The sequence below is a fragment of the Pempheris klunzingeri genome, chromosome 19 (assembly GCF_042242105.1).
Source record: "Pempheris klunzingeri isolate RE-2024b chromosome 19, fPemKlu1.hap1, whole genome shotgun sequence".
Lineage (NCBI taxonomy): Eukaryota > Metazoa > Chordata > Actinopteri > Acropomatiformes > Pempheridae > Pempheris > Pempheris klunzingeri.
Window position 1 is genome coordinate 3,052,947 of NC_092030.1, and position 27,849 is coordinate 3,080,795.

The following is a 27,849-nucleotide window of genomic DNA, read 5'->3' on the forward strand; positions in this document are numbered from 1 at the left end:
TGCCTGGAGCGCCAGCAAAATCCCCGTTACTGGTACATTCATCAGAGCAGTCCAGATAATCCAACAAGTTGTCAGTCCAGTGGCCTATATTTTTCAAAAGAGTGGTATATTTCTTAAACACCAGGCCCAGTCTGGTCCATCTCAGTAAATGAAGAGAGATACCCATCAGTCATTCCTGTCTGCTCCCCCTCCCCGTTTCCTCTTTGTAGTCCAACTTCTCTGTTTTCTCCCTCTCCTCCTACTGGTCATCGTCATACTTTCGAAGCGTGTCCTCCAGCTTGGCAGTGATCTTCTGGAAGAAGCCGATCTGCTGACGGAGGTGGTGCTGCATCTGCGAGCGGAAGTCCCGTACACGCGTGCGGTGGAAGTGCTGGATCTCTGCCAGCGTGGCGCAGGATATGATGTTACAGCGGTCGTGGAGCTCACCTTCCTGCTTTGGACAGTCTTTCACCTTGGTCAGTGCACCTGGATAAGGATGGGGAAGGGAATGGGGGAGGGAGGGAAAGAGAGGGAGACGACTGAGAAAAGGGTGCCGGGGATACCAAGTATAGAGCCCAACTCAAACAAGACCCTCCACTGAGAAACCCTAAACCAAGATCACAGGAAAATAGAGGTCAGTCCAGTTGTTTGGACAGGGAGGGTAAAATAATTGATGAGAATTATAATACCTCTCTACTACTGCATGTCTGTCCAATGATTACAGCCAGGAGATAGTTATCTTAACTTAACATGACAAAAAGTGAGCTTTACAGTCAAACTCCAACAATAACACCATCTGCTGACTAGAATGGCCAGGTAAACCCCCTGCTGGGCCAGCAAAGCATCTGTTGGTTATTTCCTTATGTTAAAAATGAATCACTGTCACTTACAAAGACTTAGAAAGGCAGAAATGAGCTTGTTGCATACTTTTTCCAAGTTCCCCTGAAGCCACTGAACACCCAGCCATGACTCAGTGTCTACTTTAGAGTGACTAATCTTTCAGGGGTGGGGGGGGGCGGCTGTACAGCATGGACTGACATGACCAATGAAAAAACATGGATGAAGAGGAACTCTGAGGATCTGAGCAGGCAGCATGTGGAGGAAACGACCAGTTAGCTGGTAGCCTCCACTCTTCTTCCTCACCTTGTAGACCCATTCTCTCTCTCCTTCTCACACACATACACACACCACTCGCAAAGGAACTGAAATTAAGGTGGACTTTGGTCTCCTTGCTGCCAAGGCGATTACAGAGCTGTAATCTGAACTCTTGTACCGTTGGCCGGTGGGAAACTTGCTCGGCTCTGTAACTATCTGCGGCCCATCTATGCACACACGCACTCCCCCTTCTTCCTCCTTCTCTTCAACCCGCTGTATCACCAGGAGGAAGGAGGAAAAGAGGGAGAAGAAAAGAGGAGGAGGAGGGGAGACTAATCTTGAGGCTGCTCCATTTTGCATTCCTGCAGTCCCAGGGCAACACAGGACAAGAGGCCCAGGAATCTCCGCTCATTCAAATCAGATGTAGCCTTTGGACCTCACAGACAGAACCAGTACAAGTCGGACGGCCGTGTTCGGGGACATTTAGGTCAATAAAGCTGTCCGCCTTAAGAGCCCTGCTGCGGTTTTTCTCGCTAATTTGTGCTGCAGTGTTGACATGTTTGTTTTTTTAATTTGGTCGTGTAATTGGAGAAATGTTCATGTTCTCACCGTGTGAGATAGACATTTGTGGAATGTAGATCCCTCCCCAGGAATGAAAAGGTGGAAAAGATAAACTCCTGCAGCCAAGTTTTCTTTGTGCGCTAAATCAAAAGAGTGTAACTCAATTGTTTATTTAGTTAGGAAAACGGGAAAAAACCTTGTCTTCTATGTCATGGAAACATTTCTCATCAGCTCTAAATGAGCACTCTGCAACAAACTGACTTATGGAAACTGTGACTAAACCATCCGTCATTTGTTAAAGGTAGTTATTTCACAACTATGACGGCAGTGCTGACTTTGCATTGCGATCATGGGTGATAAAACGACGCTTCCTATGACAGCTTAGATGGATTATTCAGAGCTTTTCAATTTATCAGACCGGACTGATTTCAAGATCTCCCACACGCTGGGTACATGTCATGACGCCTGAGTTGAAGACCACCTTTATATAATTCATAAACTTGTTGGTCCACTAGTTTGCAACCAAACAGTCATGCTAGCTGCAGGAAAGTTTGACAAATTTTGATGAAATTAGGTGGAAAGAGGCTATAGCAGACATTTTGACTTAAAAATAAAGGTGTCACATTAGATGATGTCCTGTGTTGGGTTGCTGGTTCACTTTATTGGTTAACTGGAACACTTAATGGAACTGAGCCATTGTTTAAGTTATCTTTTACGCCTGTGCATTTCCAACTATCTAAATGAGAACAATTCAGTGTGGATCCTTCTTGTTTTTTGTTTTTTTGTGGGGTCCCAGTTTTAAATTTAAAACAGAGAGAAAGACTGCTGCTCCCCTTTCCTGACATGAATCTCATTTGTTCTCTCATAAAGCAATGCTAGCGATGGTTTCCAGAAGTGAAAACCATGCTGGTACCCACGAACAATTAACTTTTTGTGAGATCCTATGAAAGCAGAAGTGATGACATCATATCCTGCGACATAACTGTACATTTCTTTGAAATCTAAAAATTCTTTCAGTTGAGGTTGTGATGTGTTAGTTAAGGTTAGGGTAAAGTTGTCATGTTTCCCCTGCCTGGCTTGAGTCATTGTGATCCTTTACTTTTTCTTCGTTGTCCCATTTCATGCAAATGAGCACTAATTCCCAAGAGATTAAACTCCACCGAGGGAAATGTGCAAAGGTGTTGGACGTTAGAGTCTCTCTGTGGGGGACATAAAACAACTTGTCAATCAAAAAGTGGGTGAACTCCTTTCAGTCACAAGGACTATTGGGATTCACACCGTGTTTCCATCGTTCCGAACTGTGATTGTATCCAGACAACAGAGCTCAGTGGACTATAGAAACACAGCCTCTAGGTTTGGCAAACGTCAGGACTTTGCGTGCCAGGAGCAACTCCCTCCTCCCAACCTGCAGGGAACTAACGAGCTAACTCCTCTGCGGGTCCTTTGTACACGTCTATGTGAGTGTGTGTTTTTCGGTGTTTGTGTTTTCCCCTGAGCGAGTACAGGCTCACACAGTACCCAGAGTGTTACAATAGACTGGCCACAGGTTTCAGTTTTCAACCCAGATTGACACTGCAATTCAATAAATGAAAACAGATGTTGAAACGCTTTTCATACTGACTCTGTATAGACATGATTAATAGACGGGGAGGCTGCAGATGGGGAGGCTTTTGGAAACACCATTCATTATTTTCTAATGCCAGTTAAAATAAATAAATAAATCTGTAAGTCTTTTGTTTCGGAGGAGATTATACAGCCTGCGGCATGGAAACTCAGAGCAAAAGGCTTTGTGATGTGATGACTCCTCCCTGGGATGAGCCCTCCACCCTGCAGAAGTATCCAGTCCTGACCCCTCACTCCCTCCCAGCCCAGGACCTCTGACCTCCCTGTGGAGAGAAGTACACTAGGTCCTGCATCTGTTTAATATCTTGCAAGCATGTTGCAGCTTTAAGGCGTTTTTTTTTGTCAGTGACTCCTTTTACATATTTTTGTCATTGCTCAATCACATGAGCACACACACACACACATTTCCCACCTTTCTGCACATGGATGATGTCAGGAAAATTGGCCAGGTGTCCTCTGTAGAGGTCCAGCAGGTCAGAAATGGGATCCAGGTCCTGGCGCGGCTGCTCAGCAAAATACTCTCCTATGGCCTCATAGGCATCGCCAGTGTCAGCAATGGCTTTGTTCAGCCCTGCCGAGTAGACCTGCTGGTCCAGCTCGAAGGCCTGCGAAAGCAGTTTGAAGGACTGTCCGACTTTCTGGTACTCCTTCTTAAACCCCGCCATCTGTTTGCGGGCGAACTCGTTGATGGTGGTGTTCACGATCACGATGTTCTCATCCATCCTCTTGGTGAAGGTCTTGAAGCCTTCAATCTTGCTCTCGACTTCCTGGAGGTCCAGCGGGACGGCCGGCGTGCTGAAGAAAAGAAAGAAAAAGAAGGGTTATTTTAGACCTTGCGGCTTTATCTTGAAAGTCCTATGTGATTTTTTCTTTAATTCAAGCACTACGTCATCTTTATCACACAAGCAATGTTGAGGGCAGATTGTTTTTCTGTCCTATTATCTCATCCTCACTATCAGGCACTCCCTGTGATGAAAGCCCTCAGTAACAGCACAATGAGACAGAAAACCGATAACAGTTCCTTGCTTAAGGGCTAATATGCCCCATTGTTACTTTATACTGTTGTAAAGTGAGTGGACAAAATAACAGGAATGCCTGACACATTACTGATGATGCAACCCAACACCACAAACTTGATTTATATCTTTTTTAATACACTAATCATAAATATATAATATTCTACCTTATTGAAATCCAGATTTGTGTATTAACAGCTTTCCATTCTGTTCTCATTGGTGTACAATCAGTCTTAATATCTCCTCTGCGATAGATTTCACCTAGTATGACTATTGAATGCTGTTGGAAAATGATGACTCTAGAGAGAAAAGCCCTTATTCTTGGGCTGCAAGTGCCCAGAACTCTGTTGGAGCTGCTGGAAATATCAGTAATCTGCATTACACAATAACCCACAGCCATCAGGAGATGGCCTTTTCCAGCACTCACTTCCTACTTTGCAGGCTGTGCAAGCCATATTAAAAAAACAGATGTATACATCCATTAAATTCTAATCCAGGTTTCAAACCCACGCTCTCAGCAGTACATCATCCGGCCTCCTACCTGATAGTGAGGAAGAAATTTGCCCCGACCAGCTCGTCCCTCTCTGCCTTCCTCTTGCCCTGTTTCCAGGCCTTCTCATCCGCCCCACATGTTAGGAAATGCTGGAAGACATCACAGCGCGCCAGCACCGGGTGGCTGGTCATGTGGTTCATCCACCAGATCAGTCCCTTCCTCCGCTTGGAGATGAAGTCCTCTTCGAAGCGGCCGGTGGCCTGCTTCTCTGGCAAGTGGGGCACCGAGATGACCGGGAAGCGCTCAACGAGGCGAGCGTACAGCCAGTCAAAGTGTTTATACCTGCAGGGACGGTGGAGGACATTTTGAGTGGATAAGAAGGGGAGATGGTTCGGTAAATGAGGGAGAAGTAAATGGCAGGAAAATGCAGAGAGCAGGCGTGTAAACAGAGGAGGGGGTGGGTCTTTACCAGCAGGGCCAAGTGGAAACTTAAATGTAAGACAGTGCTGGCTTGAAATGACAGACCGACTGACAGGGAAACAATGTGAAAGGTGCAGAGGGAATCTCAGAGAGGAAAGAGGAGATTCCTGAGCAATCTACAGAGAGAAAAAGGCCACAGTCAGCTCTGTGTTTTTCACATTTTGTGGGAACAATTGTGGCCACAGGAAAAGCCGCAGAACATTTATTTTAAGTGTAGAGGGACCTGGGGGATCCGGTGGAGAAAAAACCCCCACAGAGGGGAGAGGAGGAGGAAGAGAAGGAGGAAGACGGCCTGTACCTGCGGTTGACTTGTACATTGGTGTGGGCCGGGGTCAGGCCGTAGGACATGTAGCTCTTCATGCCTTTGAACTTGGTCTGCTTGGTGGGGTCGTCGATGGTGCAGGTGAACGGATAGGGGTTCTCCTGCCACTCTGGCCCGTGCTTCCCCATCACCACGCAGATCTTGTCCCCGTCCTTCACAAAAGCAGAGGCCTCCCCGAGCAGGAAGGCCTCCCCTCCGGACTTGACGAAGGTGGAGAACCTGTTGAGGTTCCTCCCCACTGTTGCTGAGCTCTTGGCCTGCTGCTGATGCTGCTGGGTGCTCTCACGCCGCCCGGGCAAGGAGGAGGTCACCGGATACAGCGGGGGCGAGCTACCGAGGCCCCGAGGAGCATCGGTGGCCGGAGAGGCGTCATCCCAGTCGTCGTCCCAGTCGTCATCGCTGCCCTGGCTGGTGTGGAAGCTGCCACCTCCACTGCCTCCACTGCCGGCCCCGAGCCCCCTCTGAGGCTGGGCGTCCGAGGACGTGTAGGGGGCGTGGGTGGGCGTCACGGCTTTGCTTTTGGGCGAGGAGAAGCCGTTGTTGTTGGTGCTGGAGGTGATCTGGTCCCTGATGATCTCCACATAGGAGGCAGGGAAGAGCCCAGCCTCCCCCTTGCTGTTCTCCCCCTCCAGCCAGCCCTCCAGCTCCTCCTCGGTGTACAGAGTCACCAGCTCATTCTCTGTTATGGAGATCTCCCCTGGGTTCTCAGAGTGGAAGTCATACAACACTTTGGCCTTTAACGCCATAATTTCAGTGCTTATGTGACTTGTGTCTTTCCCTGCTGCCCTGAGAACTTACTTCTCTTTAAGATCGCTCTGAAACTTGAAGGTTTAAATCACCCAGCAGGAACCAACGCAGCTATTTCCACTTTAACCAACAGCAGACAGACTTTTACGCGATATCCGTGCAAAAAGAAGAAGAAGAGCAGCAGCACACAGGCTCGTGTCCGACACCCACCTCCTCTCTCCGATCCTCTCTGCGGCTTCAAATATCATCTGTTTCCATGAAGGACTTCACCCAAGTCGGAAAATGCTGAGGGAACTGACTGTTACAGGATGTTTTCTCTCCGGGGGGAAGATGCCGGTTAAAGTTTAGAGTTGACAAACTCGTGTAGTTTCTTTATTCCTCCTGATCTTAGAGCCGGGGGAGATCCTTTTTCTTTTTTCCCTGCTCTGCCCTGGATGCTTGTAAGTTAAAGGCACCCGTCCTAACACGTAGTAGACTGGCTGACTAACGGAGGGTGGAGCCAGGAGCAAGTTCAGTCAAGTCATACATGGAAAAAAAAAAAAAAAGAAACCTACATAACCCCATTTTAAGAGCTCCATCTACGGCTGAGATTTATGACATCATGAAGATGTGTCATCCTGTTCTGCACGCCATGTTCCTATAATATCCAATTATGTTATTAATTATTTAAGTTTCATCCACCACGAGTTCAGAAATAAGTGTTTCTGCATTCAAAGTGTATTTAAGGTTTTATAAAACGTGTTTTACTTTTTGTTGACCTGTGCAGAATCAGATAAGTGCAGAGTTTTTAACATGGAAATGGAACTTTTTTGTGGAAAAACCATAAAAAAAAAAACTTATACACAACCTCTTATTCTAAGCTGGGTGTTTTTATGCCCTAACACACACTAACACACACCTTGAGTTGATCTTTATGCTTTATGGCTCCTTACAGCTTTAGTTATCAAGTGGTCTTGGAAATAAAATTCCCTTCTTCATCTCACATTTCTCCCAGTATAAGTTTATTATTAGTTTCCTGTAATGCAAGTACAGGAATTACTTCAACACAACAGTAGAGTGAACAACATCCCCCACTCACACAGTGAGTGTGTTGTGTAAACTGCAAGTCTAGCTTAGATAAAGGCTATAAACATTTTATTAGGCTGCAATTAAGTGACAGGAACAGATTCATGCTTACATTTCGATTTTTCTTTCTTCTTCCATGTCACATCTCCCCAATAAAGTGATGAATGTTAGTTTATTCAGGTGTTGTCATGGCTGGAAATCCTTAGTTTTGAACTTAAAGATCACCTTCAGACATGTTTTATGCTAATAATAATAGTAATAATAAAAAAAACCCTCTTAGCTTTAAATAGCAACTTGTGTTTAACGTGGTTTTCCTTCAAAAAGGGTAAAAGCACATCTGCTTCAAGTTTCCACATGTGGTTGTGCTGGTTGTGCTGTCACAAGATCCTGCTTATATGTACAACTCTGAAACTTTCTAACTTTGAGGTAAACACAGAGCCTTCACAGCCCACAGTGGGGGCCATACATCCACCACAGGTAACAAACAGGCAACATTTAAAAATAATATAATATAATACAATACAATACAATACAAAATGATATAATATAATATAATACAATACAATACAATACAATACAATACAATACAATACAATACAATATAATACAATATAATATAATATAATATAATACAATACAATATAAAATAATATAATATAATATAATATAATATAATATAATATAATATAATATAATATAATATAATATAATATAATATAATATAATACAATACAATACAATACAACATAACATAACATAACATAACATAACATAACATAACATAACATAACATAAAATAATATAAAATAATATAAAATAATATAATATAATATAATATAATATAATATAATATAATATGGCCACCAGAGGTCAGTGTTGGTTCGCACACAGAGGAGACACCAGTTCCTCCTCCTGTCCAGCTGCTGGCAGTAAAGCGACTTTCACGTTGGATTGTGGCGATGTTAAAGCCTCCAGACAAAGAATGAGATAATTAAACAAATGCTGTGATGTGATATTCATGATATTTAATTAAACATCATTTACGTCTCACCCAGACTAATGACGCGACACGTGTGGACTAAATGAGGACGCTGTGGTGATGTGAGGGCTGTCTGGACTCCCAGCTGGAGGGTTTTAATTTGTCCTAATAAGGTAAATGTGAGACCTGCTGGTGGGCTGCAGGAGCTTTGTTCTTGTGTCTGATGAACGGTGGTCCTTCTGCAGACACATGTAGTGGACATGTGTGCAAACTGAGCGGCAGCATGTCTGCTTGTCCCTGATGGTAGTTTGGGTGCAGTTTCAGTCAGAGTTGCCAGCACTTATGCAGCTGTGTGTGTGTGTGTGTGTGTGTGTGTGTGTGTAGCAACCCATAATGGCTTGTAATAATGTGATGCTAATCATAAATCAGTTTTTTTAAATGCATTTTAGAATGTGGCCTCTTTTATTGACAGTGACTTCCATCTACACTGTTACAAAAAGGAAACTTCTGCAGACTTTCATAAAAAATCTAGACTCACAAGTTCTTCATGAGTCCGAGCTACAGCCCCAGTGAACTATGTGACCTTCTCTGATTTATTATAGAGCTGCAACAATTAATTGATTAATCGATCGACTGAAGGTGATTCGTTTAATAACTGGGAAAATAATTAAGAGATGAATCAATAATGTAAGTAATGGTTAGTTGCAGTCCTTATTTATTGTGCCACTTATTGCTAGAGTCATGAATTCTGTATTTTTTTGTGCAGATGAATACTTAAATCTTGGTCCTACAATCTGAGGGAGATGTTTGGAGTTCAAGTGATTTTGGTGGTTTGGCAGCCTGAACACCTGCTGCACTCTAAAGCACCTTCTCCTCTCTGTCCTCTCCAGGTCTCTATCATGTCTGACCCGGTTCAGACCACCTCTGGCAGTCTGTGTAAGCTGGTCCGCTGGGCTCACAGCCACGGCACCATCTGCAGCCTCATTCCCAGCCTGCAGAGCCTCACCTGTGGCTCCTACAGTAACGTGCTGACACCAGAACCCGGTCCCCGTGGCGGCAGCGTCCCCGTGGCATGGTGGGGTTGTCCCGCTGGACACGCCTACCACTGGCACCCTGGTGACCCTGGCAACGGCTGTGGAGGCTCAGCGAATACCATCCAGGGCCAGGAGAGGTTTGTTGGAGGGCATCTGTCCAATAAGGTAAACATTTTGAAATGCTCAGCACAACCACAATACTCTGGGAAGACATCAATATGTGTTGCAAATGCAGTTTGAATGGGCACTAATATTAAAAATCAAAACAAAGTGAAATTCTCTTAAATTAAATCCTTCCTACACCTAACTGGATGAATGCATCTCCTCCTAAATTGACCCTTTATGGTGAATTTGATCTTGAAATACAAATTGTGAAGGAAGCATTGATTGGTCTGTGCTTCTACTGTATTCTGATTGTCAAATCAGTTTCTCAAAGAAATTAAATTGAAAAGCAGAAAGTTGGTTCATTTTATTTTAATAAAAGTTGTTTTATGTGCTTTTTTGTCCATCAAAGGGACTTCTGGCACTTTTTCAAATCCTCGACATGCAGGCTCTCAAGTCAGAAACGTGTAGTCTCCAATTCCAAACCAGATGGTGGATCCAGTCTATAATTTTCATTTCTCATCTTTTCCTCTGTCTTACTCTTCAGGTGACGGTGAACACATCATGTGACCTCTCCTGTAGTGAAGCAGCATCAGAGGGAGAGGAGTTCAGGAGCCGGCTGTTTGACATCCCTGGATGTGATTCATCAGCCACAGACGAGGATGGCGACTACGAGCCCCGGCCATCCAGGAAAAGAGGAGCACCAAGAGGGGCAGTTGGCGGGAAGAAAGTCAAGCAGGAAGCGGCCTCAGCAGAGGATTTGTCCACTGCTGCTGACATTTCTAGCACTGGGCTAGCAGTGACAGACTCTGTCGACGTTTCGCAGGCTTGTCAGGATCCAATCACGCACACACTGTTGTCCAACAAGCCCCTCCCACTGTGCCCTCACCCCCAGCATGGACAGGATCTGGGATGTGAGGGGTTAGTGGGCCCAGAGACGGAGCTGCTGGGAGGGGACAGCTGCATGACAGGGACCACAGAGCAGGCAGAGAGATGCAGCTCCGCCACAGAGACCACAGACAAGACTGCAGGTGCAGCTCTGTTGTGAGGATTGGACGTGCAGAGAGAACCAAACGAAAGATTAGATTATTATTGTTATAACACTAGATTATCTCGTGACAGAAAACAGTTTCTTACCTGACGTGTATGTGTGTTTGAATTGAACTGTCTGGCCTCCTGCTGCTCACTGTTTCTGTGCTTTTTGGTGTGTGTTTATCTGCAGGGGGGCAGACTGAGCTGGAGAGACTGCGAGCGCTACTTTGTGCAGAACGCAGCCAAAACAAGAAGATGACGGAGATCATCTCCAGTCTGAAGCAGGACAAAGAGCTGCTGCAGCATGAGCTCACCAAGAAAGCCGAGCTCATCTGTGACTTCCTGCAGGACAAACTGCGGCCAGGTCGAGTTTGGTTTGAAAGTCCACCTACTGATGAATCAAGTGACAGTTCTGTTTCCCTCCACAGAAGTATTGCTACAGTGAAAGTAAATTGCAGTGCTTTTTAAAATGACTGCAGGCTAGCAGCTGGTTGGCACGTTTTGAAATAATCACATCTATATTTGTGTAGCATCTTTCATGCAAAATTGCATATTGAAGTGGCTCACATACATACATACACAGGAGAGGCCAAAAAATCCAATCAAACTGTAGCTTAAAACTTTGTCTTGCCGCACTGTGTTACGTTTTATTTGTCTGTTACATGTTTCTGTTATTCCAGAGAAGAGGTGGCCTCGCTGCTCTACTCAGATGGAACCGGGAAGTTCGCGCATGATCTCCTCTGATGATGTTGCGGGGTTCGATTCGCCGACACTGTTTGACTCATTTGAGGAAATGGAGCTTCACCCTCTGGAGCGCCACCGAGCCCTCAAGAGCAAGAGGAGCCGGGACGGAGAAAACACACGAGTCAGGAGTAAGGGCACTGATTAAACACTGGACACTGAATGTGTGGTTAATGCTTGCATTGATTTGATTTTTGTTTTTATCTCTGTCCCTGTACGTCTCCCCTGTAGTGAAAAACGTGGTGGGTGTGATAGCGCGCTACATGGCAGCCCTCCAAGAGTTTCGCCGCAGCGTCTCCATGAAGGTGGCCTTTGACCGGGTCGGTGTGGACCGCAACACCATCTCTCGTACCGCCGCCATTGCTGAGCTCAGCCTGGCCGCTCCGGAGGTGTTTCACGCGCTGTCGCCGTGGGACGAGAAAGAGGAGACGCTGGCACATTATGCCCATCGCTGCCGACAGGCGATGGATGACAACATCAAGGCCAAGATCAAGACGATGAAGGCAAAAGGCGAGCTGCTGCCCATTGTGTCGAAGTGACAAACAGGCGGCTGACTGAGGCCTACAGTGTAAACCTCTTGAACATATGGAAGGAGAACATACACATAAAATACTCTGTCAGAGAAAAAGTCCACCCTCGGATTCTGTTCTTCAGCTATTAGACGGTACCATCTGAGTCTGCGGTGCACACACTTACTCCAGGAATTATGTTGCAGCGTTGTTGTTTTCTTTTATTGTACCAATTACCAAGGCTCAAAGACTCGAAAAATGTATATATGCATGATAATATATAGTATTTATTCTGCTGCTGTGATGTTTTGTGTTAAACCACTAAAAACTGTGTTATGAAGTTAAGCAAGTCTTTTTTTTCCTTTTAGAGGACAAAATATGCCTTTGTCTGTGGGTAAGGTGTAGCATAAAAAAAGGCACTGAGTGGATAATTAAAAATAAAAAGCCTTTAATAAATATGTTTTCAAAACAGAAGACTGCTCACATTTGTGTGGAATAAGAATGACTTTAAAACAAGAATCTATAATGTGAACGTAGTGTATGTGCCACCACAAATAAAAACTGAAATTCAATTGTATGTAACAATTTTATTATCCAAATATTGATAGAAATCCATTACAAATGTAAAAATCTTGACAAAATGTGCATTTTATGGAAAGCAGAGTGATTATTGCCATGACAGGCAGCAGAGCAGGACAGCACAGGTTTTGTTCCTGGAAAACTTAACAAGAGGTTTCACAGCTATCTGGAACCAAATATCTTGAAAGCTTTCCTAAATTCAGCAGCTTCTCAGTCTGGAAAATGTAAAAAATAAATGACAGTCAAACTCCCCTGAGATAGTTTAGAACATGACAAACAACTGTTGATCAATCACAGACTTAAAAGGGGAAACTGGGAGAGACACATGTTGGATGTGCATGTGTGTCGTTTCAAGCTTTTGTCTCTCGGGGGGAGGGGGTGGTGGGGGTGATGGAGGGGGGGTGGAGGTAAAAAGGTCAGGACTCAGGCTCCAGACGGGGGATGACAGGGAGGATGAGGTTCCCGAACGAGGAGTCCTGAGTGATGAAGAAGCCTGATGAGTGTGTGTGCGCATGCTGAAAGAGAAGACACACTGAATTAATGATGACTTACAGAGGGCTGGAAAAAACAACAACAATCCCTTATTATCTTATGTAGAGAATGGAGGAGGTGTTCATTCAACTTAGAGAGGTTTTTACGTTTGGCGTCAGAGTTAGCTCCTCATCATCATCATCATCATCATCAAGCATGAGAAAGTGAGTGGAAACGTTGTGGAACGGATATTAAAGGACGTCATGCGTGTCTGTCCGTGTCTCACCTGCAGGGCAGCTTTCTGCTGGGCAGCGATGTGCTGCTGCTCTGCGTTGTCCCTGAACTCCTTCAGACTCGGTCTGGACAGCGAGATGCTACACGATGAGAGAGGAGAGAGGATGTCAAAATGATAATCCCTTCTGGATGGACCACATTCATGCCTCACTGCCCCCTGTAAAAAGGCTTGCCCGTGGCTTTGCCTGTGCCCCATCTCTACCTGGCTCCAGGAGTGTTCATGGACTGACTCTGCATCAGCCGCCTCCTCTCCTTCTCCAGCTCGGCCAGGATTGCCACCCGTGTCTTGTTTGGGAAGGCTGGATGGAGAAAAAGAAGAGAAAGAGACATATGTATATATATATTATTCTTATTATCTTCTCACACTAAAGGGGTAAAAAAAAGAAGATGCTGTTTCACATTCTGTAAATTACTGGATGCTTCACAAAGCAGAATATGTGGGATTCATGTATCTTGGTGTAAATAGGACGACATCTGACCTAGACAGGAGCTTTACAGCACATTCATGCATCAGTCCCTGAGGTGAGTCAGGTGAGTCAGGTGAGGTGAAGAGGAACCAGAGAGCAACATGTTTCCAGGGGCTCCAGAAAGACAAAGAACCTCAATGTTTCAACATCATTTGTCCCACAGTAAAACAATTACCTTGTCCTGGAGGATTAGTCGCCATTTTGGTGCAGGTAGCAACAGTTCAGGTGAGAAATCAGAAATCAGAGCGAGGATTATATTACAGGTTTGGCTTAAACTTGTTTTGTTGGTGTTTCCTTCCGCCGACTAGCGTTAATGTTACACTGGTGGATAACGGACAACGATAAAAGTCCCCCCGGATGATAAATGTAACTTAAACTTGAGCTGGATAAATCACACAGGTTTTTATGCGGCTGTACACCACTGTGAGAGCGAGTAAAAGTTTAAAATAACGATAAAATCCCCGGTTATGTGCGCTCGGTCCGCCGCATTCTGCCTCTTCACACCGAGTACCGGCGCTTCACTTTAGATGGGAGCAAAAGAGAAGAGGCCTCACTCTGCCTCCATTTCCGAAAACGAGGAGCCAAGCAGTTCAAATACAAATCATTTCCTCAAACTTTAAATTGACATGCACAATAAAGTACATCAGCCATGTAGCCATGTAATTACTTGGGGCACACAGGCTTTTTTTTTATTATTATTATTCGAGAACACTATTAACTAATTATAAATAACCCAGAATTTGAGCCCTGACCAGCTTTATATTATCAATAGATTTGAGCGTCATTGACATCTTGACAAACAGATAAATTAAACTCTTCATTTAAATTCTAGTTACTAACTTTTCCCCTGTGCTTTCAGCCACATCTCACGGTCTTCTTCAGCAGATAACGTTTTCTCAGATTTCATGGAGGTAGATTATTGACAGCGAACCATGAGCCATCTAAAATGGAGAGGACAAATAAAAGTTCATATTTCAACCATGAGATACAGTTAAAAGCTACAGAGCATAGACCTTCAATTAAAAATGTGTTTGTGTGTCTTTGTATTTACATGAAATATTTCATATTCTATATGTTTTATACAATATTACTATGTTGCTATTACCATACCTATTATGCCAGCTACATATACTATATACTATTATGTTTATGTATACATGTATGTATCTACCTCAGTGTGTATTTTTGATTCGCCTCTCTCTATTTTTCTTCATAGTGTTCTCTTTGTATTTAGTTTCCCTTCCATCTATCTCTCTAAAAAATGAGCAGGGTTAGTAGTTTCAATAACAGCCCGCTGATCTTCTCAATAGACGATCTTTAGAGTTTCATTCGTTGATTATTGTCACGTGACCCATGTGTTTACATCCGGGTTCGTGTAGTTTAACTTCCGGAGCTGCGCAGTGGGAGTCAGCTGACAGTTGTGACCAACCAACGGGTGTAACATCTGAACTGAGGAGACCCTGACCGGAGAAAAAAGCCTCCCTCTGTCCACACCAACCGTATCTGCCGCGGAGAACCGGACAGCCGCCACCCCCGATACCCGGCCACGTCCTCCCGCCTGCTGCAGGATGAGTGTCGGCGCTCCGAGAGGCCTGGCCAGCTCGGGGCAGAAGCCCATCGCGGAGATCCTCCACCCGCTGTCCGCCACCGAGGAGCCGCTTTCCGCCACCGTGAACGTCGGAGGGGACAAGGTAGGGTCCGCCGGGGCTGAACCGAGAAAACAACCGGGGGATGGAGAGCGGACGGTGAATCCACCTAAACTCTGTTTATGGTTAAATCCACTGAGTAAGAAGTAGCAAACTGATGGAAGTTTAATGGAGAAAAACGTCTTTTTCTGGTTAATTTTCAGTATTTGTGTTCGCAGTGAAGGTTCACAGCTCTTGACTGGAGAATCTCCAACAAACCACAGCCAGTCTCAGCTAACTGTATCTTCTTCTCCAGGGTCTGACTTTGTTACAGCACAGCATCAAAACATTAGCAATAACAGAAAAAGCCACGCACACTGAAGGCTACTGTGTGTTTGCACAGTGTTTCATCACAGCGAGTCCAGTTTACACACATTTTGATTGAATAAACAGATTCCTCTAATCCCACTCTCTAAACAGGGACCTGACACCATTGACAGCTGAGGTGTGCAGTGATGGACCGAGCAAACAAATCCACGAGCTTTTATTCTCCCTGCTTGTGTTTTACTTTGGAGAAACTGGCCCAGCAACCACTTTGGTACCTGCAGTTAATAGGAGATGCTGTGATACGACCTTCCAACAAGGAAGTAACCTAATGGATTCAGTCTATAACATCAAAAAGAGGATCACATCAGGGATCAAGTGATTAGTCTTTGGTGTGGATCAGGAGCTGCATCCTCACAGTCAGTACGTCAGTAGGACTAAACAGTCAAAGGTAAAACTGTGAAGTGAAAAGAAGAAGCACTTTTTAGAAGAACGGTGATTCTAACAGGCGGCCTGAGAGAGAGTGGGTTAGTTTCTTACTTGAGAAAGAAATCAGGAGCTTGTGTTTGTGCAGACGTTGTTGAAAATGTGGATTTCTGGAAGTTCATGACTGACTGTGACGTCTTTGACTCAATAAGAAGAACGTGGTGATGTGAGGTTTTGGATACAACTATTTGTTTTTGCATGCAATATTTACTCACATCCTGGAGCTTTAAACATGTTGCCGTTGGAAACACACAGGTATAAAGGGTTTTAATACCACCTGTGCTTCATCGCTGTATTACAATCAGAACAACTCCACATTAGATCCACTCCTGTATCACCCTGTTGATTATTACATTCATGCACCTCTGCTCTGTATTAAAGCCCAGTCTGGTTCCTCCAGTATGATGTTTCCAGATTCTTCCCCTCTGTCTGTCTTAGTGCGGCTGTGTTGTGGTGGCCTGGTTGTTCATTCACAGTGATGTAATGATGCAACGCAATGCAATTATCTGAACTGTGATTACCAGTGCAGGTTAGCACCACAGTGTAGAAAAAGAGCACTTACGATGTCAGCAGCCAGTGTGTGTGTGTGTGTGTGTGTGTGTGTGTGTGTGTGTGTGTGTGGTGTTGTGTGCATGCAGGAGTGAGAGTGGGGCAGCACTTTTCTCAGTGCTGATCGAACTGGAAAGTTGCACACGTGCCCTCTTCAGGCGATTCAAAAAAAAAAAAAAAAGTGTGTGTGTGGCAGAAAAAGTGATTAAGGTTGAACATTAGCTCCCACACACACCTTAACCTGACTCGGGAAGGAAATAGTCCCTTCATCATGTGAGGCGAGATGTTGCCCCAGAGGACATTGGCGACGGGTGAGGAATGTTGTCAGGAGTTGAGATCAAATCAAATGTGGCAGCACAGGTTCTTGTAGTGGGGATTTGGTCGTTAGTTTTATTTTCAGAGCCACTTTTGATGCCTCCGTGTCTGTTGCAGCGTTTTGTTGCCTGCTTTCCCTTCTTTCTGCTAAATGTGCAGTAATACATTCATCTTTTGTAGAGACGTGTTTTTTATATATATATGAGAGTAAACTGCACCATAATTTTCTTTTTTTTTTTTCCCTCTAATGTCCTAATCCACAGGTGGTCTCTTCTTTTGAGGAGACACTTTCCACAGCATCCACTTTTGTCCACTTATTAGTCTTTTTATAGCTTTTCGGAGCACTATTTCTGTGTTTGGATGGAGCCTGCGGGGAAATTGTTGCTATATAAACACAGAAAAACTGAAAGTGCTAGAATGTGCCTGAAGGCATGTATTTAACACACCTGTGGAAGAGGCTGATTATATTGATGAATGCACGTGTTTGTTCAGAAAAGTAGGAGGAACGCCACGAAGGAAACTGTTTTCCTGCAGGAATTTTTTTTTATAAAGGTTGTGGAAAGTTCACAAACGCTCCATTTCTCCTTTCTCGTCCATCATTTCGTCAGAAAAAAAAGGACAGTAGTTGTGTCAGATGATGTAGGGTGTGTATGCGGCAGCGTCAACAAGGGCCCCATTGACAGACTGAAGCGACTGTCATCCCCATCAGCATCAATCTATCAGCTCTTTGTTTGCAGCTTTTCCCATTGCAGCCTCTGAATTTGACGTCATCGTGGTCTCTGTTCACGCAGGAAGCGTGGCTGGCCAACGGCACGCCGGTCGAGACGTCGAGTCCCGCATCGGTGTCCTCGCTGTTCAACAGGCTTCAGCTGGACGACGACCTGGAAGATGTCCGGGACCCCTACGCCTCCTCCACAGAAACCCGCGACCTTTTTGTCACAGTGGACGACCCAAAGAAGCACGTCTCCACCATGGAGACCTACATCACCTACAGAGTCTCCACCAAGGTCTGCTATTGGCTGGTGTCATGGTAACACTGTCTGACACTTGGGACAGTTATTATAACCTTTAATTTGTCATGCTTTGTTGCATTCCATAATATTTTTAAAAGGTCTTCTTGATGCTATGTTAAAGCCAAACGTCACTTTTTATATTCTATGTTCCTTAAAATCCTTGTTCTCAGTCCGCTTGGCCTTTCAGAACACTGTGCTGTAAAGCTAATACACACAAGAAACATTCAATGGCATGAAAATGGTATGAAAGTTCCACGTTTAAGGTACCATGTGGAGTTTTTGCTCAATACTAGCGCTGTGCAGCAATGTTTGTATGAGGGTTTATCATGAAGGAAACATGCTCAGCAGGTTTGTTACACTTTAGAAATGTAGAATATAAACACTGCAGTGTTTGTCTACAAGGAACTCCACAGGGCACCTTTAAGAATGCGTAAGACGGACGTTAAATAGGACTTTCAGAGAGGTCATCCACCTCCGATCACAATGCAAAGCTGCAGCCACCTTCGGGAGCTGAAAGTAATAGCAGCAGCAGCAGTGGTTTAGAACGACAGTCATGCTAATGTCTCCACCTTCAGGCAAAGACTGTATCCCCAGGGGTGATGGAGCCGGTTAGGAGAACACTTTCCCTTTACCCTCCCATAATAAAAGTATAATCCAGAGGACAGGTGTATGCAGGAACTTGTTCTCATCAGGCGGCTCCTCAGTTATACCCTCTAAATCTCTCTGCCGCTAAACAGAGCAGAATCATCTCAGAGCCACCGCTCTGCCTGACCGAACTCAATTTGCTCTGACTTTCATCAGGGAATCGTAGCTTCGGAGGCCTTTCCATCGTTTAATGAAAAAAAACAGATTCAGAGCGGAGGGAGACAGCGCCAGGAGCTGTCGGGTGGCGCCATGACGACAGTTGCTATGTACACTGTGGTGCTTCGGCTCAGAGGCCCTCGACAAATATCACAGTCCAACATAAACACAAAGTGTTAATTGAGAGCGTGTGGGGGGGGTCTTTTAACATTGTATTGTCAGAGAGAGAGAGAGAGACAGAGAGAGTGTGTGTCTGTGCTTTTGATGAACAGGTCACCCTCCAATTTAATGTGTGTATATATATATGAATTCAGTTCATGTGTGCTACTGGACATACTTTTATATATATTTATATACATTTCTATACTTTATACACAATGAAACCACCTTCTAAACTAATCAAGCCCTTGCACATACTGTAAATTGTATATTTCAAAAGTGTGTATTTGTACATTTTTGAAAGTTGCATGTGTTTTTTTGCAGACAACACGGATAGAGTTTGACCTGCCGGACTACTGTGTGCGACGGCGCTACCAGGACTTCGACTGGCTGAGGATGAAGTTGGAGGACAGCCAGCCGACTCACCTCATCCCTGTAGGTCAAATGAGCCGCGACGCAACCCACTGTCCCGCTTTCCATTGAGAAACACTAGATTTACACGCCGTGCTCTGCTCTTCTCCTCTGTCCTCCTCCATCACTCTCTGCCCCCAGCCGCTGCCGGAGAAGTTCGTGATGAAGGGCGTGGTTGATCGTTTTTCAGAGGATTTTGTGGAAACAAGGATGAAAGCCCTGGACAAGTTCCTGAAGCGAGTTGCTGACCATCCCGTCCTCTCCTTCAACCCACATCTAAACGCTTTCCTATCTGCCAAGGTAAGACAGCACAGGAGGACGTGTTGGTCTTTGATAAGAATGTATGTCCATAATCACTCCTTCACCGCTTAAAAACAACAGTTTTATTTATTTTTTTTAGAGATGCAGTAGTTTGTACATCTGCTGCTTCAGGCTGGATAGCTGCTCGTATTTGGTTCAAAGCTGTCCAACATTTGTCACTTTGGACCAACTATACAGTGGGATAAATATCAGACAGAAAATAAATTCTAAACAGTTCGGTGAAGAGCAGAAGGGAAAGTGACGATTCTTCATCATGATCAGCACACATTTTAAGCTGTGAACACAAGGTGTTCCTATATGCAGAAAGAAAACGGTAATCTATGCAGGGATCTTTCACTAAATGCTGTAATACAAAATACAGAGCTTCTGCTTCCTTAGGCGTGTGTGTGTGTGTGGGTGTGTGTGTGTGTGTGTGTGCTCCAAATCTGCCATCAGTCACAAACTTTGTAAGTAGCTGATATACATGACATGACTTTATTGATCCCTGTGGGGAAATGAGGTTGTTGCAGCAGTAAAATAATTGAAGTCAGAAAGTAGGGCACAAGGACTAAAAGTAATAAACAACAGAAGGAGTGTCTAACACAATGTTCATGAAAAACTTCACAGAATGGGGAAAAAGTCCTGTTATTATTTATTCTCTCGCCATGTTAACGTGTTTGTTGTTCCGTGCCTGTGTGGTGGGACCCTCGACGCTCTGCGGCCTGTCGTCGCTGTGTGTCTGCAGGACCTGAACAAGCGTCAGGGTCTGGCCCTGCTGACCAAAGTGGGCGAGTCAGTGAAACACGTGGCCGGGGGCTACAAGCTGCGGGCGCGGCCGCCCGAGTTCTGTGCCATGGGAGATTACCTGGACACCTTCAACCAAAAACTGGGAACCATCGACCGCATCGCTCAGAGGATCCTCAAAGAGCAGTCAGGTATGAGACCAACAGGGGAGACTTTAGGTTTTAAATAGGAGCGTGAAAGAAGCGGGAGTTGTTTTACGTTGATCTTCCATTTAAGTTTTTTATTATCCTTTCAAGATGTTACAAGCACTTTCACTGCCACTTCTTCTTAGTTGATTCTCCCAAACATGTATTTTAAGCACCAGGAAGCAACATTTTGAAACAGTGCTGTCTGCTTGCAACATGGCCTCAAGTAGTACTCCTCATTCTTCTTCTCTCAGCAGACCTACTTATTGGCAGCTGTTTGTATGAGCTGCATCTTGCTTTTGGTTGGCTTATGTGAGGAAATGCCTCAGACTTTACCCAGGCGGCCAACACAAGCTTGTATGATTTTATCTGCAATATTGACCTGCCCAGCTGTAGTGTTTGGTTTGGAGAGAAACCCTGCAGACCTTTGGGCCTTGAGGGTTTGTGGTTGATAACGGCGGGCCTATCTCATACATGGCGAGAGGTCCTATAAATACCTGCTGTGTGAAATGCTCGTCGTCACCATCTGTTTGGGTTTTAGATGCGCTCCAGTCTTTGGCCTGAAAATCTGCAGCTTAAAGGAAAGGCCCTTGTTTCCGTATTGGAGCAGATAAGATACGCTGACAGTGTGTAAAAAAGCAAATGTCATGCATTCTTGAATCTGTAGTCTGGTGTTTAGCCATCACCCTCTCTCATGAGTAATATACAAATATAGGTTATGTAGTTTAATGCGCTGATTCCTCAGTGCTGTGACTTGTTTTCTGATCCACAAGCTCAAATTTAAAAGTCTTGACCCAGAGAGAGTCTCCATTGGTCATTAAGAAGTATGAACAACTCTTCCTTTTTTTTTTTATCCCCATCCTGGCTGTCTTTCACCTGCACTAGAGTACCTGACAGAGCTGCGTGAGTACGGCACCGTGTACTCCAGCTGGGCGGGGTCTGAGGAAGAGCTGCGGCGCCCCCTGGAGGGCGTGGCCGGCTGCGTGATGACGTGTTGCGGAGCACTGGAGGAGCAGAGTGACAAGATGAGCCAGGACCTCCTGCCTGTAATCAGAGAGTATGTCCTCTACATAGAGTCCATGAAGGTGAGGGATGATTTATTTTGGTTTGTGTAACGTTCTAGGACGACTTCACACCGTCAGCCTTGTTGTCAGTGGTTACTATACAAAAAACAGCACGCTTTACCATTTTATCCTTTCAGGAAATGATACAGAATGTGCACCATTAGGTGTCAATCAAACTGAGACTTTGGAATATCTGACGATTAAACCTGCAGTGTGGAGAGCTGTAGTTTTGTCTCCCTCTCCTGGCAATGACACTAATTGCACAAACATTCTCGACACATAATGTTCACCTACGGGGAGCTTTCGGACTGTAGTCCTTCCTCTGAACACAGAGTTTCCCTTTCATCCAGGACATCAGAGACTTTTCTTGAGTGCCTCTTTGGTTTTTCCACCATCCCCCTGATAGAGGCCTGCATGGGACCGTTTTTTGACATTTTTTAGATCCTGCCCACTCTCGCTGGGTATGTGACCATTCCCACCTGCTCCTACAGTGTGTGTGTTACTGATTTGCGTTGACCTTTGACCTGTGGAATTCCAGTCCCAGCACAGTCCTCTGATGCACACCTGTCGGTAATAATGGAGCAAAATTATCCCGTCCTCTTCTGCATTCAAACACTTTGAATTGATTTTTGCAGATGATTTGGATAAGTGATTGTCCTGTTTGATCATTGTACCTTGGATGTGTGTCCATGGCGACGGCAGTGAATGTGCTCGGCCTCAGTCTAGTTCACAGACATGTAAAGTCACTTTATGTTCACACGTTTTTATTCCTAATAAGCCAGCGGTTATTTCAAGACAGTTGATCATTGACTTACATAAGGAACTAAATTCTACAATTTTCCTCCTATGAAAATCCCGTTGCTATAGCCCACTCCGTCGCTACGATTGCTCCCCCCTTCAGCTCAGGCAAACCAGTCATTGCTAGTTGATGTAAAACACATCACTACCGATGTGCCAGCTGAATGTCACTCAGACACCAGGTTTTAAAAAAAAAACTTGTTGGTTTTACATTGTTGGAGAATGGCATGCAAGAAGAGCACATGCAGAAATGGCTCCGAGTGGTTGGCTTGACTATACTTCACCCTAGTTTATAGTAAACTCCTGCTCAGAACTGGTTTGTGTAATGGATTTGGGACTACGGACTTGTTTTCTTATTTAACCCCAAATAGAGGAAGTGGTATCCGCCACGTCCTGTCTTCACCAAATTCCTGACTCATTATATCTCTCTCTGTTTAACACTGTTCATCTTGTTATCTCTCTCCCAGAAGTGTTACAGTATCAGTAAATGTCACACTAACCGCATGAAATAAAACGGTTAATGTTTTCTGCTCGATTACAGAATGTTTTGAGGAAGCGAGACCAGAGCCAGGCGGAATACGAGGGCCGGCTAGAAGCAGCCATATTGCGCAAACAGGAGGACAGAACGCCAGTAAGCCTCCTCCTTCCCTTTATCTGACTCCGAAGCTCATTTCACACACGGAGGCCTAGGAATTGTTGTGTTGTGTTCAAATGGGTTAATTTCTAACAAACAGGAAAATGGAAATAAGGGTGAACAAGCTCTTTGAAATAAAAGCTCTTAGTCTGATAGTATTAGTTGATATCTTTTGTCTAAACGCTAAACTAACTTGGTAAAGAGTCAACTGAGAGACAATTTGGTGAAAGACTTCTGTCACTTTGTCGATTTTTAAAAATTTCTCTAATACAACCTACTCTCCCCTGAAACTCCTGCAGCTGTAGTCCTGCAACCTGTAGTCTTGTATTATGTCCCCCGGAGGCCCCCGTAGCTGTAGTTTTGTCTGTGTCGCCGTAGATGCCGGTGGAGGTTGAGAAATGCCAGGACAAAGTAGAGTGTTTCAACGCTGACCTGAAGGCAGACTGGGAACGCTGGCAGAGCAACAAGAGACAAGACTTCAAACAGCTTCTCACCGGCATGGCCGACAAAAACATCAACCACTATGAAAAGGTACGCGTGCTGCCGGAAAGCACTATTAATGACTTAAAAACACACAGTGGGTCATTTTTATTGTGCTGTGATCATTCATCAAACCATTTTCATAGATGGAATAGAAACAGAAAAAAAAGATCTGCATGGTGTTAGGATGTGTTTTTAACAAACAAAAAACACGACCATCATTAAACTGCTGCATTCAGACACACATAGGAGCTAAAAGCTTTCGGCAACTATAAAGGAAAGACATGAAGAAGACGGTAGTCTTCAGTGATGCTAAGTGTTAACATGCTGGAATAAATATCTGATGATTATGTTTCCATTCAGGTAGATGTATTTGACGGGATATTCAGCATGCTTAGATTCATATTTGACAGTAATGATATGTTGAAAAACTGTTAATATACCTCAGAATAAATGGGTACAGTGGGAGTTTGCTGTAACAGGGTTATGGCATACGGTTTATTTCTGACACCGTATGACTGATGTTAAGTTGTTCATCAGGGTGACGACCTGTGAGTAGAGACTGTTCTTGTATCTCAGTGTTTTGGCGTGCGGTGCTCTGTAGCGCCTGCCAGAGGAGAGAAGTTGGAGCAGGTTGTGTCCAGGGTGGGACGGGTGTGCAACAACACCAGATAACACCACGGTTCCCACAGTAACACTAAAAGCAGACAAGGTGTCAGTGGAGAAGATGGTGATAGTTGATAGTCGTTTGAAATTAAAAGCACCAGGCATCTATAAATATCTGATCGTGGACGTTGGATACCCAGCTTCAGTCACGGCCACTTACTTTATTTCATCCAACAGGTCCACAGTAAACACATAGTCAGAAGTCAGTACTGTTAAATATTCTAGTACGTGTAGCGAACGGAGCTTTGGGACCAGATCCAACAGAGCATTAGCTGATCTGAAGCAAGCTGTCAGTTGATCTGTATTCATCGAGGCTATATTCACTGAACACGACCGCTCCTTAGCAGAAACATCCTGATCACAGACTAACCTGGACGTTTGCCCGGCACAACAACAGGCCAATCCACTGAGGCAGTAAGAGTTCAGTTCTTTTGCTCCGGTGCACCTAAATGGTGGCAAGGCAACTATTTCAGTTACACTTCCAGATTAATTTTACTAGAGGATTAATTGGTGATCGCAGACAGTCAGAGGCAGCAGAAAACTGGTTTCTTCACTAAATGAATCCAAAGCTGAACAAAATGAGTTGCACGCTGTATTTACCACAGATTATCACTTTTGAAATGTTTCTCTGGTGTCATATCAGTCTCTCTCTGTCCCTCCCTCCTCATCCATCTCCACCCTCTGCAGTGCCAGGCAGCATGGGAGTCGCTCATAACCCTCCTCCAGGACAAACAGACAGAGGACAAAACGAGTGAGACGAACTGAAACACCCCCTCATGTCTCTGCCCCCCTCTGTATAACACACTTGCTCGTGCCAAGGAAAAGGACCAACCGGATCGCAGATCTGATCTGCTGGACTCTGCCGCTGTTCTCCTGTGAGGTGGCTGTGCGGAGGGGCGTCGTCCCCGTCTGAGATCTGAGCTGCGAAGGAGGTAACAAATGGTGCATTCAAGGACAGCAGGGAAAGAGGAGAGACCTACTATGTACAGACATTTTGTTTTTGTTTTGTCATTGTTCTTATTGACTTTTTCTACTTCATATTTCCAATTAACAGCCAGTTGCTTATGCTGCTTGTTTTTATTTAGCCGCGGCCTCAGAGAGGCATGTTTTCTCTCTGATCTCTTCATGTTCACATAGCAAAGTGTGAGGGATCGTGTTTGAGCTTTGCTGAAAATGGAGAAGATAATATTTTGCGTGGGCGTGAAGTATGAAGTACTCAGAGCATCTTAGATCTTTGTTCCTATCGGGTCATAAAAACCTGTAAGAGGAAAACTGTCCACCGATGCAGGACTCTTTCATCTCTAAAAGGCGGTTAACTTTAAGGACCATACCTGTTATTTTTGCACGTTACAGGCCATAAACTCTTTTACTTTAACTTACGGTTCACCTTTTTCCTCAAGTTCATAGATTTTATAGTTTTCCTCTTTTCCCTGCAAACTATTGTTATTATGAAGAGACTTGAAAGCTGCTGTGGCATCAGAGCGTCACGACTCGGCTAAAGACGGAGAAGGAGGTGTGGTGACAGACCTCGGTAAGACCCTCTCATAGTCCTTCAAAACTTCAGGATGTACGTTGGTCCACATCCTTAAGGATAAATGGGCATGAAGTAAAGCCTCATTTAACAGTGACGACACAAGTGTGCGTCTCTTAGCTGAATGTTGAGTTTTTATTTTATTTTTTTCTTGGAGGTGATTTTGTGTTGTAAGCACAGACCCACACAGCAGGTTTGGTTATACATGTGTGTGTGTGATAGTAGCGTAGCAGCACCACCTGGTGGTTAAGGTGCGAACAGTCTTCAGTATTGAAACGGGCGGTTAGACTGTTGGTCTCTCTTGATATCACTTTCTTTCTTTTTTATCATGGTCATTCATACCTGCTGTAGGGATTTCACCTCTCCTCTTCAAGAGAAGGCTTTACCTCTGTTGGGGATGCTAAAGGGAGCACCAGGCAGAGTTACTCAATGAAAAGCACACACAGGTGGAAGTGAGGACTCCATTGGCACACTAATTCATTCTCTTTGAACAAATTAAAACACGGGTGTCTTTTTTTTTTCTGCCTGAGTGATACAAGCACTGCAAACACGAGGCACAAAATGTGTGTCCCGTTTCAAGAAGGCTGGCTATGACCTGATTTAACCTTTTAGAAAGAGTACAAAGTTTAGAGCTGATGATCTGCTCTGGTCTGTGGGAGCTGGACTAGGTGAATTTCTTTAACATGCTGATGGCACAGGCCTACAGAGGAACAAAGAGCACTGAGGCTTCTGGGAAATATCCGCCGGTTAAATAAAACGGCGCTCCAAGGAGTGTTTTTAAAAGTTCGTCAGGTCAGAGCCAGACATCATGAAAACTACATTCTGAGTGATACACCCTTTTATTTCAAAATCAATGGAAAGATGGCAAGACTAAATGACTGATGTGGAAATCATTCTAGCACATTTCTGTTAATGAGACCTTGTCTGCTCAGCTGTGACTCACAGGAAACGTTTTATGTAAGATGTAGTGGCACCGCAGCATTTTTCTTGTTTCCTCTTTTCATGGCTCAAATGTTGCTGATGTGGCCTTGCCTTAAAGCACTCGAGGATATTGTGTTATTCGTCAATGCGTAATCATTTCTGACCCCAATTTATTTGCTGATTTCTGACATCCCCCCCCCCAAAGAAATGACCAACTAAGTTGAATTTCCTTTTGGTGGTTTAGTTTTTGTCCCCCTCCACCCTCAGCTGTACTGCTAGCTCATTGCACTCAGCATAAAGTAGCGAAAACTTGCCCAGTCATGACCGGAGCAGCCTCACTCAGTCAGGGACGTCTTCATCAGAGCCGCATTCATAATGACACTGATTTTTACTTTTCTTCATTTGTATCACAGATCCCACAGTGTTGTAGCCTCATCGACGGGAAAAATTTGTTGTTTTTTTTTGTTTTTTTTAACTAAAATGTAATAATGATGTCTAAGTTACTTTTAGCATCATTTGATTTATTTACTGGATTTTCAGAATTTAAGGTGCTGGTTTAACTTTTTCTGTGGTCTTACATGCTTTGCTAAAGACAGAGAAACCTCCTGTGTTTTAGTCGTTTCTTTTAGAATGTCGTTCGGTCAGATTGAGGAAGTGACTGCAGCGGCATGCAAACTGGTTTAAGTTCTTTTGTCAGTTCTCTTTTTACTCAGACGTCAGTGAGGTGACACATGAAGAAGAGTTTTGATAAGGCGTTTGGAATGCAGCCGGTAAAGTGGAGAGAGGCTTTCTGAGTACCTGTGGTCGAGTGTCGAGGCAGCTGCAGTGGACAGTACTACGGATGCACTGATGCTAAATAACTGTATTTGTACCAAAATATTAAAATCAACCACAACAAAACAGAGTCAGAGGTATTTAAACAAAACAAAGCTTCTGTATTGTTTTGCTACGTTTCCACATTTTCCATCATCAAACATGTGCACGTGTTCCACAATAAGATATATTTAGTTTTTGACCACTATTAGCACTATGTTTTTTTGTGTTTGTATCTCAAGGAAACACAAACTGCTTTGGTAAATATGAACATACATTTGTTTGTTTACAGTGAAACTCCACAGGGTCCCATTAAACCAGACTGTTTTATTAGACTAAAGTTTTACACTTCAAAATCTGTTTCATATTGGCACTCTGCACTCAGGAACACTACGAGACATCTGACCAATTCTCCACATCTTTATGCAAGAAGAACCATTT

At 44.3% G+C, this 27,849-nt stretch overlaps 3 protein-coding genes across 3 annotated transcripts; 1 reads left to right on the forward strand and 2 right to left on the reverse strand.

Annotated features, from left to right (window-relative positions):
- Positions 1 to 220: 220 nt before the first annotated feature.
- Positions 221 to 6,334, reverse strand: LOC139218943 (sorting nexin-18-like). Its single transcript, XM_070850696.1, has 4 exons — positions 5,546 to 6,334; positions 4,816 to 5,109; positions 3,671 to 4,053; positions 221 to 465 (listed from the first exon to the last, which is right to left on the reverse strand). Exons 1-4 carry the CDS (start codon positions 6,313 to 6,315, stop codon positions 239 to 241), a joined length of 1,674 nt encoding a protein of 557 aa, XP_070706797.1. The 5' UTR covers positions 6,316 to 6,334; the 3' UTR covers positions 221 to 238.
- Positions 6,335 to 12,363: 6,029 nt separating this feature from the next.
- On the reverse strand, positions 12,364 to 14,091 carry inip (ints3 and nabp interacting protein). Its single transcript, XM_070850898.1, has 4 exons — positions 13,765 to 14,091; positions 13,325 to 13,421; positions 13,115 to 13,202; positions 12,364 to 12,872 (listed from the first exon to the last, which is right to left on the reverse strand). Exons 1-4 carry the CDS (start codon positions 13,787 to 13,789, stop codon positions 12,774 to 12,776), a joined length of 309 nt encoding a protein of 102 aa, XP_070706999.1. The 5' UTR covers positions 13,790 to 14,091; the 3' UTR covers positions 12,364 to 12,773.
- A 947-nt stretch (positions 14,092 to 15,038) lies between these two features.
- Positions 15,039 to 25,415, forward strand: snx30 (sorting nexin family member 30). Its single transcript, XM_070850705.1, has 9 exons — positions 15,039 to 15,280; positions 17,680 to 17,895; positions 19,186 to 19,296; positions 19,414 to 19,572; positions 20,318 to 20,507; positions 21,387 to 21,586; positions 22,905 to 22,994; positions 23,376 to 23,528; positions 24,831 to 25,415. Exons 1-9 carry the CDS (start codon positions 15,158 to 15,160, stop codon positions 24,906 to 24,908), a joined length of 1,320 nt encoding a protein of 439 aa, XP_070706806.1. The 5' UTR covers positions 15,039 to 15,157; the 3' UTR covers positions 24,909 to 25,415.
- Positions 25,416 to 27,849: the final 2,434 nt, after the last annotated feature.

Coding starts and splice junctions, on each gene's coding strand:
- snx30 (XM_070850705.1), top strand. CDS start 15,158: ATGAGTGTCGGCGCTCCGAGAGGCCTGGCCAGCTCGGGGCAGAAGCCC. Junction 15,281..17,679: donor TGAACGTCGGAGGGGACAAG/GTAGGGTCCGCC, acceptor CTGTTCACGCAG/GAAGCGTGGCTGGCCAACGG. Junction 23,529..24,830: donor ACATCAACCACTATGAAAAG/GTACGCGTGCTG, acceptor CACCCTCTGCAG/TGCCAGGCAGCATGGGAGTC.
- inip (XM_070850898.1), bottom strand. CDS start 13,789: ATGGCGACTAATCCTCCAGGACAAG. Junction 13,422..13,764: donor GACTAATCCTCCAGGACAAG/GTAATTGTTTTA, acceptor TTCTCCATCCAG/CCTTCCCAAACAAGACACGG. Junction 13,203..13,324: donor ATGAACACTCCTGGAGCCAG/GTAGAGATGGGG, acceptor CTCATCGTGTAG/CATCTCGCTGTCCAGACCGA.
- LOC139218943 (XM_070850696.1), bottom strand. CDS start 6,315: ATGGCGTTAAAGGCCAAAGTGTTGTATGACTTCCACTCTGAGAACCCA. Junction 5,110..5,545: donor AATGTACAAGTCAACCGCAG/GTACAGGCCGTC, acceptor CCGTCCCTGCAG/GTATAAACACTTTGACTGGC. Junction 4,054..4,815: donor AATTTCTTCCTCACTATCAG/GTAGGAGGCCGG, acceptor TCTTTTCTTCAG/CACGCCGGCCGTCCCGCTGG.